This window comes from Oncorhynchus mykiss, chromosome 27 (genome assembly GCF_013265735.2).
Source record: "Oncorhynchus mykiss isolate Arlee chromosome 27, USDA_OmykA_1.1, whole genome shotgun sequence".
Classification (NCBI taxonomy): Eukaryota; Metazoa; Chordata; class Actinopteri; order Salmoniformes; family Salmonidae; genus Oncorhynchus; species Oncorhynchus mykiss.
The window spans coordinates 20,548,162-20,569,409 of record NC_048591.1 but is presented as its reverse complement, the minus strand read 5'-3'; the positions used below and the strand labels follow the sequence as shown (position 1 = coordinate 20,569,409).

General features: G+C 42.8%; 1 protein-coding gene across 3 annotated transcripts in view; it reads left to right on the top strand.

Annotated features, from left to right (window-relative positions):
- Window positions 1-21,248, top strand: part of si:ch211-149e23.4 — a 105,722-nt gene that overhangs the window by 57,085 nt on the left and 27,389 nt on the right. For all 3 annotated transcript variants that reach the window (XM_021587951.2, XM_021587950.2, XM_021587952.2), the window contains exons 5-6: window positions 1,757-1,874; window positions 2,122-2,273. In XM_021587951.2, coding sequence (XP_021443626.2) covers window positions 1,757-1,874; window positions 2,122-2,273 — 270 coding nt within the window. The remainder of the gene's footprint in view (window positions 1-1,756; window positions 1,875-2,121; window positions 2,274-21,248) is intronic.

The following is a 21,248-nucleotide window of genomic DNA, read 5'->3' as shown; positions in this document are numbered from 1 at the left end:
GCGAAGGTTCACCTTCCAACAGGACAGCAAACCTAAGCACACAGCCAAGACAATGCAGGAGTGGCTTCGGGAAAAGCCTCTGAATGTCCTTGAGTGGCCCAGCCAGAGCCCGGACTTGAACCCGATCTCACATCTCTGGAGAGACCTGAAAATAACTGTGCAGCGACACTCTTGAGAGGATCTGCAGAGAAGAATGGGAGAAACTCCCCAAATACAGGTGTGCCAAGCTTGTAGCGTCATACCCAAGAAGACTCGAGTCTGTAATCGCCGCCAAAGGTGCTTAAGTAAATGTGTTATTTCATTATTTTTTTATATACATTTACAAAAATGTCTGAACGTGTTTTTCCCTTGTCATTATGGGGTATTGTGTGTCGATGAGGGTTTAAAAAAAAAAAAACATTTTTACAACAAGGCTGTAACGTATCAAAATGTGGAAAAAGTCAAGGGGTCTGAATTCTTTCTGAATGCACTGTATATAGAGCTGTGTGCCACTATGACAAGGAGAGGGGTAGCTCGCTATCTTTGTGTTCTGTTTGAGAGGGGTTGCTGTGCTGATAGGTGGGCTTTATGGTAGATGGTTTGTCTTGTCTCAGATACAGCTGCTGCTCATATTTCAGCATGCGCTCTCTGACTACATAAAGATTTAGACAACTGCCACATGTGTCAGTGAAGGGCTGCTGTCTGTATCTGATCTATAATCTGTATATGTCGATAGCCTGTTTTACAGTGCAGTATGCTCAGAGACCAGACCGACTCCCCATCTTCCCTCGTTTCCTCATAAAAGGGCCATTAAAGAGTAATCTTAATTTTATAATCATTGATGCATGCTTCCTTGGCAACCTGAACTGATGAATAGTGTATAGTATCTGTTTGGACTATGTGAGTGCAGGTTAATGAAGGTGTTTTATGAAATATTGATCAAGCCTCAGCAGCAGCAGCAGGGGGAGGAGAGGTGGTGGGAGGTGGGTGCAGAAGGAGGGAGATGCAGAAAGGCGAGGTTAATACAGGAAGAGAAAGGCTTTGGAACTCAATAAATCATGTCAAATGCAGAGGCAGGGGATTTTAAGTGCAAAAGAAGCACAATTTCTCCACAAACAAAGTGCAAAGGTCAACATGACGCATTCATAACGTCTTGTTCCCTGCCCGGCTTTGTACTGTAATACATTCTGCCTGCTCACTCTTCAAAAGTCAAAAGGGGGAAATTGGATACCAAAGTCATTGTTTACTACATGTATTACAGTACAGTCAGTGGCATCTGTAATACCTCTGGTAGGCTTCTTTCTCTCTGTTCTGTTTGTTTCTGGTGGTGAGCTGCTGGAGAGAGTGGATTGATTATTACCCCTACATCTCCTCACTCTGACCTGTCTGATGTAGCCCTACATCTCCTCTCTCTTTCTCTCTCTCTCTCTCTCTCAACCCCTGTGCTGTAGAATCCTTTGCCTCTGCTTTTTCATTTTGATTATCAGTTTTTTTTGTTCTTATATTGCTTGCTTTTCCCCCCTGGGGCGAAAGCTAATTTGTCATCGCTGTACTACAAGGGAGCACATTGGCCATTGTGTACAATGCTTTATTATTATTTTTTATGAATCTCTTGTTTTGTGTAGAACAAATATTCTTGGTCAGTTGTGTTATTAATGGATCCTGATCATAGTGTATCTTATACAATAGGCCTACATGGTATGTACCCTAGTCTACTTTATTACAAAGTAGCTAAGTAACAAATAATAATTATAATAAGATTGTGCTTCTTTTCCAGTTGCTCCTGAGGTGACGGTGGTAGGATATGACCAGAACTGGTTTGTTGGTCAGGACAATGTGAAGCTGGACTGTGGAGCCAAAGCCAACCCACCTGCCCACCACTTCTCCTGGACCAGGTCAGGGTCCTCTAGCTAGCAGCTTACCCACCCACTACACCCCACAACATGCCATACACTGCCCGCGTCACAAATAGCACCCCATTCCCTATGTAGTTTGCTACTTTTGACCAGGGCACATAGTAGTGCACTATAATGAGAATATGGTGTCATTTCGGAGGTACCACTACTGTGATCATTGCTGGCTAGTAATATTCAGCAATGTTTGTGTATCCCTGTGTTTATATATGATCTCCTTTCTTAACAGGTTGGATGGGCCAATGCCTGACGGTGTGGATATAGTGAACAACACTTTTACTTTCACTCGTCCTCTGGAGAGAAATGACTCTGGACTGTACAGGTGTGAGGTGTCCAATGACATCGGTCCACGCGGTCAGGACGTTCATGTCTGGATACAAGGTGAGAAAGTACGGCCTTGGTTAAACCCTTCAGGCCCACCATGAGATAAAACAGGGCCTGTCTCCATTTGCAACCATTCCAGACACCAGAGGAGAAAAGAGTAACATAAACACACAGTATTGGCACCAAAGGTTAAAATTGTTGTGGTTTTGGCAACATTAGATATCTGTGATATCATCAGAGAGTGAGTGTTTCACCCTGTTTGTTTTTAGGAACACAGTGTGCACTAATATGCAACGATATGCCTACTTGTCAATGGGAGCACAGTGTGCAGCAATTTGCCCTTTTTTGTTTCTCTTATTTGTTGTCAAAGGTAATTTTTCAGGGTTGGACACGATGAGTAACACACAGATACAGTAACAGACGCTCCCCGTAAAAGGGGATGTGTGCTCCATGCTCTGCTGTAAGAGCTGCATGTTGTTTCCGTTCACTCATCAAGAGATGACTAATGATATTTACTTTAATTGAATACACATTAATTAATGACTGACTTGCAAAACAGACAGAGGACACCCCCCCCCCCAAAAAGCTCTATAAACATTGTTTTTCTCAATTTGTCCTCACAACAATACCAGGCTGTTCTGATGCAAGCGAGCACTGCTTGTAGAACACACAGCCAGCAGCTTCCCCATCCCCGCTCCCTCTCCTCTCGTCTCCCTCCTCCACCTCTCAGCACATATGAAAGCTGCAGGCTAAGGTTAAATCTAGACTTGGTTTCCTCTATCGTAATCGCTCCTCTTTCACCCCAGCTGCCAAACTAACCCTGATTCAGATCACCATCCTACCCATGCTAGATTACAGAGACATAATTTATAGATTGGCAGGTAAGGGTGCACTCGAGCGGCTAGATGTTCTTCACCATTCGGCCATCAGATTTGCCACCAATGATCCTTATAGGACACTTCACTGCACTCTATACTCCTCTGTAAACTGGTCATCTCTGTATACCTGTCGCAAGACCCACTGGTTGATGCTTATTTATAAAACTTTCTTAGGCCTCACTTCCCCCTGTCTGAGATATCTACTGCAGCCCACATCCTCCACATATAACACCTGCTCTGCCAGTCACATTCTGTTATAGATCCCCAAAGCACACACATCCATGGGTCGCTCCTCTTTTCAGTTCGCTGCAGCTAGCGACTGGAACGAGCTGCAACAAACACTCAAACTGTAGGGCCCTATGATTTCCTAGATTAGGATAATGCGAACGAAATCACGGAATTTGGTAATAAAAATGGAATCAACTGTAAAACTTGGTATATTGCAGAATTTTCCATAATTTGGCTGATTATTGTAGTAATTTAAATGATTTCATAATTGTAAAATTACAGACGAGTAGGCCTAGAGAAATAATTCAGTTTTCGATTGGGGTGTTTTGGGGGGGAGGGGGTTGGTCGATCATGCGTAGGAACCTTACGTCACCTCACAACTTGGCTGTCACTTTGAGAAACATGTCGAAGAGGCGCCAATTCGTCAAAAAAACTAAAAAATTCGACCCTAACCCCTAAATTCAGAGCAGAGCAATACCCAATGGACTATTATGAGTCAGGCGATAAGCTGTTTTGCAAATTCTGTCAACATACTATTGATTGGACCTGTAAAAATACATGTGACAGCCTTTTAAAGTCTGAAGCCCATGTGAAGAACAGGGAAAAGCACTGTGTTACACGGAACCAAACCAGCTACGCTACGCGTGCGCCATTGTGCATATATTTATTTTGACAACCCACACCAAAAGTGATCACGACACGCAGGTTAAATTATCAAAACAAACTCTGAACCAATTATATTCATCTGAGGACAGGTCGAAAAGCATTGAACATTTATGGCAATTTTAGCTAGCTAGCTTGCTGTGGCTAGCTAATTTGTCCTGGGATATAAACATTGAGTTGGTTATTTTACCTGAAATGCACAAGGTCCTTTACTCCACCAATTAATCCAAACATAAAACGGTAAACCGAATCATTTCGATTCATCTCTCCTCCTTCCAGGCCTTTTCTTCTCTTGATTTTATATTGCGATTGGCAACTTTCATAAATTAGGTGCATTACCGCCACTGACCTCATTTGTCTTTCAGTCACCCACGTGGGTATAACCAATGAGGAGATGGCACCTGCTTCTATAAACCAATGAGGAGATGGGAGAGGCAGGACTTGCAGCGCGATCTGCGGCAGAAATAGAACTGACTTGGCAACGCAGACGCTCGTTGGCGCGCAGGAGTAGTGTGGGTGCAATAATTGAATAATATATAATATATATATATTCTACATTTATTTTGCAACTCTGTAACACTGTTGTTTTGAAAGAGCATATTAATTAAATAAGAATTAAATGAATTAAATAAGTAAAGTGTCTGGACAAATAGCAAAGGCTCTGTAAAGGAGTGAGATGCTCTGGTAGAAAGTCAAGAGAAAAAGGAGATTTAAGAGGGTCAGACCAGTGTGTGTGTGTGTGTGCGTGTATATGTGTGTATGTGAGATGAGTTATCCCCCCCCTCTCTCTGGGAAGTCATGTGAGAAGATGAAACGTGCGAGCAGTGTGGGTGCAATAATTGAATAACATAGATTTCTACATTTATTTTGCAACGCATGCGACGCAAGCGATGTGGTCAGCCTGTTAGCCAGAGCATGCCTTTTCAAACGACAATTACTAGTGCAAGCGCATCAGCAGATTCAATGCGATAATTTATTCAGGCAGAGTGTGACATCCCCTTAGAAAAGCTAAGAAAGCTATGGCCGTTTCTAGTGAAGCATTGCAAACAGGGAGGGGAGTTACCAGAAAATGAGAGCAGCCTCCGTCAAACTCACCTGCCCCGTGTGTTCGACCAACATATGACTGCCGTTCTACTGAAGATCCGTGGGAAGAGGTTTACGGTGGTTGTTGACGAAACAACAGATGCAAGGGATTGCAGCGTTCGAACATTGTCATTGGTGAGTTAACTTAACTTGACAGTCTATTAATATACCGTTGCAATAGACTACATTTACATTCTGCAATGTTAATTGTCCACCTGCAAATTGTGATATTCCAAACCACAAGCTATCGTGGTGAAATATAGCGATGCATAATGTCAGCAGCCGTCTGCCTCTCCATCTAGCTAACTATCGCAGTATCTATATTGTGCTTACACTTAATTTAAATAACACTTATTTTGTCACAATATTATTTTAGGTTAAAACATCATTAAAGTTTAAATGTTTCCCCTTAAACCACTCGAGTGTTGCTATAGCAGTATGCTTAGGGTTGTCCTGCTGGAAGGTGAACCTCCGGTCCCAATCTCATATCTCTGGAAGACTGAAACAGGTTTCTCCCAAGAATTTCCCTGTATTTAGCGCCATCCATCATTCCTTCAATTGTGACCAGTTTACCAGTCCCTGCCGATGAAAAACATCCCCACAGCATGATGCTGCCACAACCATGTTTCACAGTGGCGATGGTGTTTTTGGAGGTGATGAGAGGTGTTGGGTTTGCGCCCGACATAGCATTTTCCTTGATGGCCAAAAAGCTCGATTTTAGTTTCATCTGACCAGAGGACCTTCTTCCATATGTTCGGGGAGTCTCCCACATGCCTTTTGGCGAACACCAAATGTTTGCTTATTTTTTTCTTTTAGCAATGGCTTTTTTCTGGACACTCTTCCGTAAAACCCAGCTCTGTGGAGTGTATGGCTTAAAGTGGTTCTATGGACAGATAATCCAATCTCTGCTGTGGAGCTTTGTAGCTCCTTCAGGGTTATCTTTGGTCTCTTTGTTGCCTCTCTGATTAATGCCCTCATTGCCTGGACCAGGCCCTCTCTTGGCAGGTTTATTGTATTCTTTCCATGTTTTAATAATGGATTTAACGGTACTCCGTGGGATGTTCAAGGTTTCAGATATTTTTTATAACCCAACCCTGATCTGTACTTCTCCACAACTTTGTCCCTGACCTGTTTGGAGAGCTCCTTGGTCTTCATGGTGCCGCTTGCTTGGTGGTGCCTCTTGCTTAGTGGTGTTGCAGACTCTGGGGCCTTTCAGAACAGGTGTATATATATACTGAGATCATGTGGCAGATCATGTGACACTTAGATTGCACACAGGTGGACTTTATTTAACTAATTATGTGACTTCTGAAGGTAATTGGTTGCACCAGATCTTATTTAGGGGGTGAATACACAGAACTTTTCCATTTAGAATTTTTTTAAACAAGTTCTTTTTTAAATTTCACTTCACCACTTCACTATTTTGTGTATATCCATTACATGAAATCCAAATCAAATCCATTTAAATTAAAGGTTGTAATGCAACAAAATAGGAAAACCGCCAAGGGGGATGAATACTTTTTCAAGGCACTAACCTCCCTCCACAGCAACAATCTGATCCTGAATGATGCCTGGGCAGTGGTCACAGATAATGCCTCCTACTGCCTGAAGGCATACAAGGAGGTTCTGAAAGGAGTGTTGCCCAACAGTGTCCATGTAACCTGTCTCTGCCATGTTATCAATCTGGTGGGTGAGACCTGGCAGCGCTACAAATATTTCTCTGAAGTTGCATCACTTGTGACATGGATGAGATCTGTCTTCTTCAAGAAGCCTGTCAGAAAATAGGTGAGCTTCCTCATTGTGAAGGAGTTTGTGCAGGTCAAGGCTCCTCCTGAAGCAGTGAGCTCCAGATGGAATAGCTGGTTTGAGGCAGTGAAGTACCATGTAGAGCATGTTCATCTGTACAGAGTTTTTGTTGGCAGAAAAGTCATCATCCCAGGCAGTCACAAACATCCTCAGCCAGCTGGAAATGGAGGAGAAGGTTGCTGCATTGTTGCCTAGATTCTTGCATTACTCTTTTCATTCATAATGAAACACTAAATTTAATTATTTTCCTTGATAAAAAAATATTGCAATTTTGTGTTGCATCATTAAAAATGTACTGTTATATCTTATTAAATTGTTGACGTTTTATTCATTCACATTATTATTAGATAGATTGATGATAAAATTAGCATAAATCGTAAAACACAGAATTCAGAAAAATGGAAATGGAAAAAACGGAATTTGGGATAAATAAAACAGAATTTGGAGGGGGAAAAAATGATTTCATATGGCCCTAAAACGGAACAGTTTTATCTCAATCTCTTCATTCACAGACTCAGTCATGGACATTCTTACTGACAGTTGTGGCTGCTTCGTGTGATGTATTGTTGTCTCTACCTTCTTGCCCTTTGTGCTGTTGTCTGTGCCCAATAATGTTTGTACCATGTTTTGTGCTACTACCATGTTGTGTTGCTACCATGTTGTTATGTTGTGTTGCTACCATGCTGTGTTATCATGTGTTGCTGCCTTGCTGTGTTGTCTTAGGTCTCTCTTTATGTAGTGTTGTGTTGTCTCGTCATGATGTGTGTTTTGTCCTATATTTATATTTTATTTAATCCCAGCCCCCATGTCACGCCCTGACCTTAGAGATCCTTTTTATTCTCTATTTTGGTTAGGTCAAGGTGTGACTAGGATGGGTACTCTAGTTTTTGCATTTCTATGTTGGCCTGGTATGGTTCCCAATCAGAGGCAGCTGTCTATCGTTGTCTCTGATTGGGGATCATATTTAGGCAGCCTTTTTCCACCTGTTTTGTGTGGGATCTTGTTTTTGTATTGTTGCTGTTGATCCCTACAAGGCTGGTTTTCTCTTTCTTGTTTTGTTGCTGCTTATCATTAATAAATATGATTAACCTACCCCACGCTGCATCTTGGTCCGACCATTCTTACAACGACGAGCGTGACACCCCATCCCCGCAGGATGCCTTCTGCCTTTTGGTAGGCTGTCGTAAAAAGAATGTGTTCTAAACTGACTTGCCTAGTTAAATAAAGGTAAAAAAATAATAATAATAATCCTCCTCTCATCTCCCTCCTCATTTCCCTCCTTTATTTTCATGTTTGGCTTCTCTATTATTCTTTATGTATGGAGCATGACAACTGTGCTCTTCTTGTATTTTAATTTCCCCTTTCCTTCTAATCTACATCCAAACATAAGGACTCCTACTCTTGGACACATTCTCCCCTGGCACGCAATCTCTCTGATTTCTCACTGAGAGGGAGAACAGACTGGAGGAGCCTCAAACTAAAGCAGGTGGTCAGTCTTCATCTGTGAGTAGGCAGGGTTTAGACGGGTCTCACTCGTTCGAAAACTATGTGTGCGCCCCAAATTATACCCGGTTCCCTATATAGTGCACTACTTTTGACCAAGGCGCACACAGGGGCGCACACATAGTTTTCCAGCAAGCAGGACTCCAGGGAATAGGGTGCCATTTGGGACAAAGTCTAAAGCTTGGTTGACACCCTGTCCAGGAAGGACTTGCATTGAGCAATTTGGCCTCTTCAAGCCAACAACATGGAGGAGTCCGGCATATGCCGCTTCTCTCACTGAGCCCATGTGGACATGGATGCATCCAGACCTAAGCCACAGTAGCAGGCAGGCAGAGCATGTTTCATCCCCGCCCTTCTCCTTCGTGGCTGTCTCAGATACACAGTGGTGTTTCCACAGTGTCCTACATGGTGGGCTGCAGGATATGTGTCCCAAATGGCACCCTATCCCCTATACAGTGCATTACCTTCGACCATGGAGGGTGTATATTGTGCCTATATTGTCCCCTGGTGCTCAGTGCTCCCCATCATACGTCCCTCTCTAGCCACCAGGATGAAATGTCTTAGCCATTTTTTGTACATAATATTTCCGCCATCATTTCCTATAACTTGGTACCCCTGCACATTGACTCTGTACTCGTTACTCATTGTGTATTTATTCCTTCTGTTTCTATTTTTTTATTTGGATTGTTGGGAAGAACCCGTAAGTTGGCATTTCACAGTTAGTCTACATCTGTTGTTTATGAAGCATGTGACAAATAAAATGTGATTTTATATGAGGAGATCTAGCTGGGGAGCTTGGAGGTGGTTGTCTTAAGGCTAAGGAGGAGGCGTTATAGATCAGCTCACTGACCTTGAGCTGCCTCTCCCCTCCCCCTTCTCCCGCTTTACATTATCACTGGTCTCTTAGTCACTGCTTTACAATTGCAGGTTAGTTAGATTCTTGCTAAGTCAGGTAAATTGCAGCCAATATGTAATTAGCTGAAGGCTATGCTTGCTGCCATCCTGGTTGCATTTGATCAGTTGTAGCTTAGACTCTAGTGTTAGGTGGAGATACAAAGCAGTCCTAGTGCAGCTTAGACTCCAGTTTATTTATTTTTTATTTCACCTTTATTTAACCAGGTAGGCTAGTTGAGAACAAGTTCTCATTTGCAACTGCGACCTGGCCAAGATAAAGCAAAGCAGTTCGACACATACAACAACACAGAGTTACACATGGAATAAACAAACATACAATCAATAATACAGTAGAAATATCTATATACAGGCAATAAATAGGCCATGGTGGCAAAGTAATTACAATATAGCAATTAAACACTGGAATGGTAGGATGTGCAGAAGATGAATGTGCAAGTTGAGATCCTGGGGTGCAAGGAGCAAGATAAGTAAATAAATACAGTATGGGGATGAGGTAGATTGGATGGGCTATTTACAGATGAGCTATGTACAGGTGCAGTGATCTGTGAGCTGCTCTGACAGCTGGTGCTTAAAGCAAGTGAGGGAAGTAAGAGTCTCCAGCTTCAGAGATTTTTGCAGTTCGTTTCAGTCATTGGCAGCAGAGAACTGGAAGGAGTGTGTAAGTATTAAGTGGAGATACAAAGCAGTCCTAGTGCAGCTTAGACTCCAGTGTTAAGTGGATTTACAAAGCAGTCCTAGTGCGGCTTTTATTGCTTATTTGTAGTCAGACTCTTGATGTTTCTAGAGAAACATGGTCAGGCTGCTTTTTGTCCTGAAGAGAGGTCAATATTCAGACATAGTAATCCCCTCTCTCTCTCTCTCTGTCTCTCATTTCGATTCAAGGGGGTTTATTGGCATGGGAAACACATGTTTACATTGCCAAAGCAAGTGAAATAGATAATAAACAAAAATTAAATAAACAATACAAAATGAATAGTAAACATTACACTCACAAAAGTTCCAAAACAATAAAGGCATTTCAAATGGCATTATGTCTACAGTGCCTTGCGAAAGTATTCGGCCCCCTTGAACTTTGCGACCTTTTGCCACATTTCAGGCTTCAAACATAAAGATATAAAACTGTATTTTTTTGTGAAGAATCAACAACAAGTGGGACACAATCATGAAGTGGAACGACATTTATTGGATATTTCAAACTTTTTTAACAAATCAAAAACTGAAAAATTGGGCGTGCAAAATTATTCAGCCCCTTTACTTTCAGTGCAGCAAACTCTCTCCAGAAGTTCAGTGAGGATCTCTGAATGATCCAATGTTGACCTAAATGACTAATGATGATAAATACAATCCACCTGTGTGTAATCAAGTCTCCGTATAAATGCACCTGCACTGTGATAGTCTCAGAGGTCCGTTAAAAGCGCAGAGAGCATCATGAAGAACAAGGAACACACCAGGCAGGTCCGAGATACTGTTGTGAAGAAGTTTAAAGCCGGATTTGGATACAAAAACATTTCCCAAGCTTTAAACATCCCAAGGAGCACTGTGCAAGTGATAATATTGAAATGGAAGGAGTATCAGACCACTGCAAATCTACCAAGACCTGGCCGTCCCTCTAAACTTTCAGCTCATACAAGGAGAAGACTGATCAGAGATGCAGCCAAGAGGCCCATGATCACTCTGGATGAACTGCAGAGATCTACAGCTGAGGTGGGAGACTCTGTCCATAGGACAACAATCAGTCGTATATTGCACAAATCTGGCCTTTATGGAAGAGTGGCAAGAAGAAAGCCATTTCTTAAAGATATCCATAAAAAGTGTCGTTTAAAGTTTGCCACAAGCCACCTGGGAGACACACCAAACATGTGGAAGAAGGTGCTCTGGTCAGATGAAACCAAAATTGAACTTTTTGGCAACAATGCAAAACGTTATGTTTGGCGTAAAAGCAACACAGCTGAACACACCATCCCCACTGTCAAACATGGTGGTGGCAGCAGCATCATGGTTTGGGCCTGCTTTTCTTCAGCAGGGACAGGGAAGATAGTTAAAATTGATGGGAAGATGGATGGAGCCAAATACAGGACCATTCTGGAAGAAAACCTGATGGAGTCTGCAAAAGACCTGAGACTGGGACGGAGATTTGTCTTCCAACAAGACAATGATCCAAAACATAAAGCAACATCTACAATGGAATGGTTCAATAATAAACATATCCAGGTGTTAGAATGGCCAAGTCAATGTCCAGACCTGAATCCAATCGAGAATCTGTGGAAAGAACTGAAAACTGCTGTTCACAAATGCTCTCCATCCAACCTCACTGAGCTCGAGCTGTTTTGCAAGGAAGAATGGGAAAAAATGTCAGTCTCTCGATGTGCTAAACTGATAGAGACATACCCCAAGCGACTTACAGCTGTAATCGCAGCAAAAGGTGGCGATACAAAGTATTAACTTAAGGGGGCTGAATAATTTTGCACGCCCAATTTTTCAGTTTTTGATTTGTTAAAAAAGTTTGAAATATCCAATAAATGTCGTTCAACTTCATGATTGTGTCCCACTTGTTGTTGATTCTTCACAAAAAAATACAGTTTTATATCTTTATGTTTGAAGCCTGAAATGTGGCAAAAGGTCGCAAAGTTCAAGGGGGCCGAATACTTTCGCAAGGCACTGTATATACAGTGTTGTAATGATGTCTCTGTCTCTGTCCTTATTTCTCTCTCTCTGTCTCTGTCTGTCTCGTCTAGCTCTGGGTGTCATCACAGTAACTAACCACTGAAGGACAAATCAGAGGCCGAACCTCACATCGATCACACACTGTTTCATCTTCTCACATGACTTCCCAGAGAGAGGGGAATAACTAATCGCACACATACGCACACGCACACGCACACACACACACACACACACACACACACAACCATGGTCTGACCCTCTTAAATCTCCTTTTTCTCTTGACTTTCTACCAGAGCCTCTCACTCCTTTACAGAGCCTTTGGTATTTGTCCGACACTTTACTTATTTAATTCATATGCTCTTTCAAAACAACAGTGTTACAGAGTTGCAAAATAAATGTAGAAATCTATATTATTCAATTATTGCACCCACACTGCTCACGCGCGCCAATGAAAGTTGCCAATCGCAATATAAAATCAAGAGAAGAAAAGGCCTGGAAGGAGGAGAGATGACTAGAAACGACTCGGTTTACCGTTTTATGTGTGGATTAATTTTTGGAGTAAAGGACCTTGTGCATTTCAGGTAAACTAACAACTCAATGTTTATATTCCTGGACAAATTAGCTAGCAACAGCAAGCTAGCTAAATTGCCATAAATGTTTAATGCTTTTCGACCTGTCCCCAAATTAATATAATTGGTTCAGCGTTTGTTTTGATATTTTAACCTGCGTGTTGTGATCGCGTTTGGTGTGGGGGACAAAATACATTTATGCATGATGGAGCACGATGGTGCACGCCCGCAGCCGGTTTGGGTTCCGTGTTACAATTTCAATTAAGACTAAAGCTTTTTTGTGAACTGTAATTTTCTAAATGTTATTTTCACAGGATATAAACATTTGTGTATTCTACTTGTTCTGTATTCAATGATTATACTGTGTCACCAGTCAGATTCATACTAAAGACATTATTAACTGACAATTGTTTTTTTCTTCTCTGTCATGCCATTCCCTCCCTCCATAAACCCTCATCTATGCCCCCCCCCCATTACACACCCATCCTCTATCCATCCATCAGATCCTCCCCCCACCACAGCATCAGTCCCCACAACCTCTACTCCCCTCTTCCTGGACACTATTGGCACCAGCACGGCCCCCAACAAGCGTCGAGGAGCGAGCGGCCACTCCACCTCACCCACTCTGGCCTCCCTGTCAGACAGCAGCCTGGGTACCATAGTGGGCGGGGCTGTGGGTGGGGTTCTGTTCCTGGTGCTGCTGCTGATCCTGGGCGGAGCCTGCTTCATGCACCAGCGGAGGACCTTCAGGGGGGACTACTACACCAAGCAATACCTGGGCCCCTCCGACATGCAGAAGGAGTCCCAGCTGGACGTGCTCCAGCCCCATGAGCTGCAGGAGGTCTACGGGGACGGGCCGAACTCTACCTACAAGGGCAGCCAGGAGCTGAAACCCAAGCCGGGACTGGGAGGGGACATAATTTACCCCAACGACATCCAGGACAGGGATGATTGGGGCGACGGCCACAGGGGCCTCCGGGAGGGCAGCTACTTCCCTGCTGAGAACCAAAACACCATCCACCACCCCAGAGGGCTGCCCGTTCACACCCCCACAGTGACCAACGGCTCTCCCTACCTGCCGGAGGACTGCTTTGACAACGGCACAGACAGCGAATATGTGTCCCACATGGATGGGTCTGTGATCTCACGCAGGGAGTGGTATGTCTGAGAGCTCCAAGGGAGCTGGAAAATACCTTTTGGCCCAAAATGACTCGGTGAGACAATAATTTAACAAGCGTTGAAATAGATATATTATAGAGAATTTATATCAGTTCAATAAACAGACTCTTCTTGACAAGAATGAACATTCCCGGCTCATTTGTGTGCTCTGACCCCAAGGACTTCCATATGACTTCCATATGGAGTGTGTTATAACGTCGTGGCATCTCAACAGATGATCGCAGGCTGGGAATGGCAGTAATCTGCTGTCATTATCGGCTTAACTTTAGAACTAGGGTTCATTTGGCAAGGGTTTCTCTGTACTAGGTTGTTTCAACAGATGTGAGCGGTTCACATTGTGTCTTTCTGCTTTTATGTGTGTAAACATGACTCATGAGTCTGGCATTTTAGCCCTCATTAGTGAAATATTTCTGTCCCTTTTAAACATTCTGAACTATGTTGCATCAATTCAAACCCCTCATATTCAATGACATTTCCCCCAAAATGTACACTTTATTGCTTGCCTGTAATCATATGACTTTTTCATAAAGGTACAATTCTGGTTGCTTCTTGCTGTTGAGAACACCTAAATCAGATTGTTAAATTTGAGTGCTGAAACTGTTATGTGAAAGGGAAAAATGATTCTACATTATGACAATTTGACAAGTTTATGGTTCTAGATGACGATAGAACATATCCACATGTTGATGTGAGCAGGATTGTACAGTGATGTTGTCAGGACTATGAGTTGTGATAGGACTCCATGAGGCACATCGGAGGAACAAATCTCAAGCTTAGCATCTGTTTAGGACAGTTTATTGGACATGTTCTTTAGCATTTGTGTACCAACTGGCACCCTATTCCCTATACACTCAGTGGCCAGTTTATTAGGTACACCCATCTAGTCCTGACTCCGCTATCAGCATGGCGCAATAGGAACCTGGGATTCATCGGCCCAGGCAATGTTTTTCTACTCCTCAATTGTCCAGATGTTGGTGACCACTTCTTGTTTTTAGCTGATAGGACTGGAACCTGGTACAGCATGTGTCAGTGTGATCTGTGATGGAGTTTTTCCAGTACACAACCAGGCACCATGACATGGTCTGTGTCCCACATGGCACCCTATTCCTTACGTAGTGCAGTACTTTTGAGCAGAGCCCTATGAGCTCTGGTCATAAGTAGTGCACTATATAGGGAATATGGTGCTATTTGGGAAACTGACCAGGATGTTAATGCTACTAAAGGGTTGACATCACCAGTGGTCTCATCTCCATTAGCTTGTATTGACCTAGCATTTCCTGTTCCTTCTTCCCGGCTGCTTCATTCTACCTGAGAAACTAAAGGATCAAAGTGGCCTCTCTAAAGCCTTGCCATTAAAGGAAAGCGATCTCTTCAGTCAACGGGTCGGGGGGAGGGGAGCATGACTGTTGGAGGAGGGGGTTAAAGAGGTGGTAATCTCCCTGTGGTATTTCCAGATGGGGCTTGGTGGGGCTTGGTTTTTGCCTGAGGCTGCTTTGTTTCTCCTTGTGGGAGTTTGCAGATTGAGGACACACTCTTTTTAATTTGATCCTTATTATTTTTTTGCTCCCAACCCTTTGGTGGTTTATAAAACACTTGGATATCACACACACACACTCCACATGCTGCCTACTGCCTAGAACACTCCAACCCTGCCATGTTCAAAGCACAGCCCTCACCTCAAAGTTTTAGCTTTTTAATTAACTTCTCTTGCCTGGATGGACATCGCAAATGTTTGACCTCAGTGATGTGTAGAGCATCTGTGTATGCAAGCACACTCATGTTTTTTTATCTGTTTGATTCAAGGCTTCCAGCGTGTGCCTGACTAAAATGGATAGAGCCCCTCTGAAAACTTTTCTTAGCTTAGCTACTGCTCAGACATCCACCCAGGGGTTGTGGGCACGTAGGCTAAATACAATGCAGGGATACATTCTCATGTCTTTTACTGTCTGTCTGTACACACAATATGAGGTTAGCTTGGTCTTACTCCCTGTTTTGAACATTTGTTCAAATACAGGCTGGTCTTTGACATGTCATTTCATTTGTAGTAGAAGAAAGTGATTGAATGTTTACTGAATTTCTTTTTTCCCTTTTTTTTTCTTTGGCAAAGCTTTTGTTTTCAAGTTGACCATGTTTGAAATGGAAAGAGATTAAGTTATTGCTGTGCCTATACTGCCTTCCTTTCGTTTGAATCATTTATTGTTTATTCTTCTGCTTATGTACATACGTGTGTATATATGTTCATGGTTTTTATGTGTGATGATATCAGGCTGATTGTCGGGAAGACATTTGATTAATGTGTTGATTGTAAGTACTGAATGCCTTGGGAGAGAAAGGTTGGTGCCTTATGTCTTTCTTTGTAATATTTATCATTTTGTTGCTTGTTTTTAATCCAGCGTAGTTGACTTAAGGTGAATTGTTTAGCCTTGTACACACAGACTCTTGGAGCAGCTCTTGGAGCAGCTCAAGTTGCAATGTACCTAAAAAATTGTATTTCACTGGAAAATTACGTGGGTAGTACTTTGTTAGTACTAAGCAGGCCAGAATCATAGTCAATATTATTGTTTTGTAAATATGCTGGCTGTTTTTTTAATTCTTTATTTTTTTTTAAATGTATTTTTTGTCTGAAATTGTCACAGAGCATTTCGATTATTTGAAGGTAATTTAAAATACGAACACTAGTCTGTTAGTACTGGGGAGTTTTCCTCTTTCACTTCATTTTACAAGATATTAGTTCTCAGAGGTTTGACTAATTATTTTGTTGCCATTGTGCTATTAATTGGTTTGTCAAAAATCACATTGGAAACAAGGGATAGATAATTGTTCTCTGTTTGTAATAAAAGAGCATCTTATCTGAATCATACTGAACTGTGTTGTCCCATAGGTTTATATTCATAACTCTTTTGCAGTGATAGTCTGCAATATCTCCTTTAACCTCAAATCACATATCAGGAACAAGTAAGCTTTATGGGTATAAGAACAGGTGTTTTGTTTTCCTACTAATCTTTTTGTTTCTTGGCCCATAACATGTCATCTGATTGCATTGGAAGAGGCTGAATTTTGTGTCCCAAATGGCACCCTAATCCCTATATAGTCCACTACTTTTGACCAGTGCCCTATGGGACAGAAGAGAAGGGTGGAGGGCCCAATGGGCTCGGGTCAAAAGTAATGCACTATATAGGGAATAGGGTGCCATTTGGGGGACACAGTTCAGCCTCTTCCAATGCAATCAGATGACACTTTATGGGCCAAGAAAAAAACTAGGGACAAAGGTGTTCCCCTCACTCAGACCTTAACCCATCTATCTCTGTCACCCTCAGCAGCCTCCACACCTGTGGTGATCAGTTACTGACCCATCACCTCTCTCCTGTCCCAGTCAGCACCCTCTCCATCACTGACATAGAGAATAGACCCACCCGCTGCCTTTGTGATGGACAAATGGATCACACCTGTACTGGGATAGGTGGTTGAGTTTGTTTGCTGACCACCCACAGTCCTAGCAGGTTTTCCTCTTGTATCTATTGACATTAACCTGTCTCCAAGCCCATTTGTCACCAATGAGGTCTTGAGTGATTGCTTGAGTGAAGACGAGTCGCATTCTTTTGTTGGCCTTGATTTGGTGTAAAAATAAAGTCTTATTGCATGATGTTTCAGGGCGGGCTTTTCCTCTGCACCAATAGGAAATTGTATAATGTGTTTATATCCCACTTTTATTTACCATATTAAATGACTGGTTAGACTTGAGTTGAAAAAAGAAATGTATCCTATCAAACTGCGTGATGTTCACAAAAGGGCCCCTTTGTTACTTAATCGCCCATAAGTTTCTATACTCCCCAGTTTGGCTTCTTCTTCCTCTAAGTGTTGGTATCTAATCCTCAGTGTTAACCTGATTCTGGAGGTGGCATGAAGAGTATCATTGTCTGTTATTCAACTAAGCCAGAGTGACACTCACTCCCCTCCAGCCCAGATAAAGAGAGAGAGAGGAGAGAAACCAGATCCCTAATCTTCTCTGGCATGTCAGGCTGAAATCTTCCCTCTTACAGTCTTGGTGTGTCCCCCAAATGGCACCCTATTCCCTATATAGTACACTGCTTTTTACCAGGGGCCACTACATACGGAATAAGGAGCCATTTGGTCCACAGCCTTTCTCTGCTTTCATCACTTGACTGGCAACAGTGGCCCAAACACACCCGGTACCGCTCTCGATTACCGTCACATTGCCTAACTGGAATAACCTCGGCCTAATTCATCACTGTTACTATCTGCGTGTTTGTGCAGGCTGCAGGAGTAAATAGCTCTGTTGGTGGGCTTCAGTTGCTCTTTGTCTCTCTCTCTCTTGCATCTCCGCAGCTGTCTTGGTTTGTGTTTTTTTTTTTTACACTTAATGAATCTGTCGGCAAATGTGTTTTGCTTTTGTTACCTTGTAAAACAGCAGTCAACACTTTCAACATTCTTGGTAGACCCCACCCAATGTTTGAGTCTTGCCATGCGGTGGTATCTAATAGTCCATTGCAACTATGCTGGTAGAAAAAAGGGCTGTTTGTTTGCTTAGATGTGCTGTGTGTTATTTTGTCATGCTGCAGGATATCTTGAAATTTACCAGTAGCCAATAATGAAAACAGATCAAAGGCCAGGTTTCCAGGTTTTTTTGACTGGATTTGGCTCCCAATCATTTAGATAACAGTAGAGGGAAGGCCACTTCCAGTCTCTGCGTCTATCCCTCCCCTGCCTTCAAATAAACAACCCAACAATTATTAGCTAATGAACACGACCATAGCACAAAGGAGAGAACATCAAAGGCCAAAGCTGACAAATAACGAAATGCTGCAGACGGTGGGAGAGTGCGGAGCAGTTACAACAAACATTTTGTCACGTGGCCATTGCCAGCCGGGCCAGCTCTAATTGGTGTGCTGTAATGAGAACTGCGGACTGCAGAACACCAACAGCAGAGATGCTATGTCATGGCAGAATAAGAAACAACTCTGCTGTCTGTCAGATGGGTGTCGTGATCTGATCATTCTGCCCAGTTTGGAAAGAGGAGCCTCACAGTCCCAGATTAACACACTCCACCTCTGAGAGAAGCGGGGCAACAGACGGGGTTCTCCTTACATCAGCAGTGGAGTGCTGTCTCCACGGCGACTCGGTTCAGTGCATTCCATAAAGCAGGCCAGGCCATGAAGATGGTTTAGGGTATACTTCTGAAGCCTTTGTTTTTCACCATTTTCCTCTCCTCTGTAAAACTGACATCTCTCCTTTACGTGTTTGGCAGACATTATGTAAACCTGGAAACATGCAGTCTACTGTATGACTCCTTGCCCATAAGTTTCTATCCTCCCTTAGTTCCTTTTTACCTTTTGAAATCAGACGTGGCTAGATGTGGAGTACATTAAGTCATTTGCATGAGTGAAACTCTTTGCATTCATTTGACAATTACCGCGGAATGAACAGGGTAATTTAGGAAAGAAGGAAGTAGCCTTTTTTGTTTTAATGAATTGGTGGATATGAATTGTTTTTGGATAAAGGCTTGTATTTTGGAAAAGACTGAGTAAGGACAGCAAAACAAAAGCCCCTTTGTACTGAGCACCTTCTCTGAGACTGGGAGCAAGGACAATGAAGGTTTCATTGATGAACTACATTGTTCCTTGAGATCAGTTCAGACTGAGGGCCTTTTACAGATTATACGCTACCATAGCTGTGGAGTTCCCAGCCTGCTCTCGCTCTCTGCTGGATCAGAAGATAGCTGTGTTTGTCTCTTTCCCACTGAGTCACAAAGTTGTAAAAAGGCGGTGGAGAGTGATTGGAGCTTACAGTATCTCTCAGAGGACAGTACTACAATAATCTACCTCAGGCATATTGTGTCTACTCTATTCTCAGAGTCCAGAGGACGTGCAGTATGGTCAGAACTGTCCTTGGAAACCATAGGTCTGTAGATCAGGGTCTTATGACAGCCATGGGCCAAATGCCCCTTTGATAAAATCCACCACTATGCATCTCTACATCCCATGCCTGCAATAGCTAGCCTGAGTACCAGTTTGTTTGTGCTATCATGCCAACTCATTGTCATGCCAATGACAACAATGGAGTTGGCAAGAGAACAAAATATCTGGGACCAGGCTATGAAAAAGCTACTTCAACACAAAAACGTTGACATGCTACAATGAAGGCAGGCAGGGGCAGAGAGCTGCATGCTTTCACGTAGGAGGGATTAAGCAACTTCTAATTGGGCTCATGGCATGCAAGGTGCTGTGATCAGAATGGGTGGGCAGCCATCGCACTGGGACGTGACAACAAGACCCCCACATCCCCCGGCATTGTTCTCCAATGCTGGAGCACATATAATCCTCAATGGATTTTAATGCTTCAGGTCCAAACAATGCAATGGTCCCTGGGAAATATTCATGGAGTAGCCTACAAAAAAACAACAGAATGAGGGAAAGCACGTGGAGATGGAGGCTTAGGTACTACTATGGTAGTAGGACTTGCCTGGAGTAAGTTGATTATAGTTATACCATCTAATGTCCATACATGACTTGGTATTGTGTTGGACAAAAAAGGAACATAATGCATTCGGATATCATAAGACATAATTGTCCTGACTGACGTAACAAACTAGCCAAAATAGTCAGAGATAGAGTCTGCATCCCATACGACACCCTACTTTTGACCAGGACCCATCTCTGGTCAAAATTAGTGCACTACATAGGTAGGTAGGGTGCCAGAGAGTACCACCTGTCCAGGGATTTCCCCTGGCTGCCTGAAAGGTTGTCTGTCGGCCATGTTGTTGTTCTTTAAAGATCTGCTGCTGTTATCCTTAGCATTATAGCGGTGTTTATTCCACCTGTCCTCTGGCTGTCTCGTTCAAGGACAGGCCCTCCTCCTGACACAGACAGCTGAGAAGCAACAGTGACCACAGTAGTAGACACCACACCACCCACTTCATGTCTCATCCCTCCGACTCTCAAACGTTGTGCTCTGCTGTCTGTTTGCTCACAAACTGACAGTATTGTCTTCTTATAGAACACTTGTCATATTGTCTATGATTGTCTCCTTGCTCTTCTCTAGTACCAGCTGTGCCTTTGTACATGTGATACCACACATCCTATGACTCCTGCTTTGATGATGAAGCTCACAGCCAAGAGAGTTGTAGGTTTTGTTTGAGCATCACTTGAGATTGCTGTCTCAGATATTAGTTCAAAGCCCTAATGCACTAACAGTGCTCTATGCCTGCTTTCACTACTCAAGGACATGCTCTCCAGAACTACTTTTAGATTTTCTGATAGTTTGCCTTACAGATAAGTTAAATCCATTGTAATAGTTTTAAGGTCTGTCCGTTGTAAGAAAGACAGGCACTTTTTCAAATCCAATCAAATTTATTTATATAGCCCTTCGCACATCAGCTGATATCTCAAAGTGCTGTACAGAAACCCAACCTAAAACCCCAAACAGCAAGCAATGCAGGTGCAGAAGCACTTTTTGACTTATTTAAACACAACCAGTACCGTATACAGCATGGTAGATGATTGAAAAAATCACACAAAGAAATACCA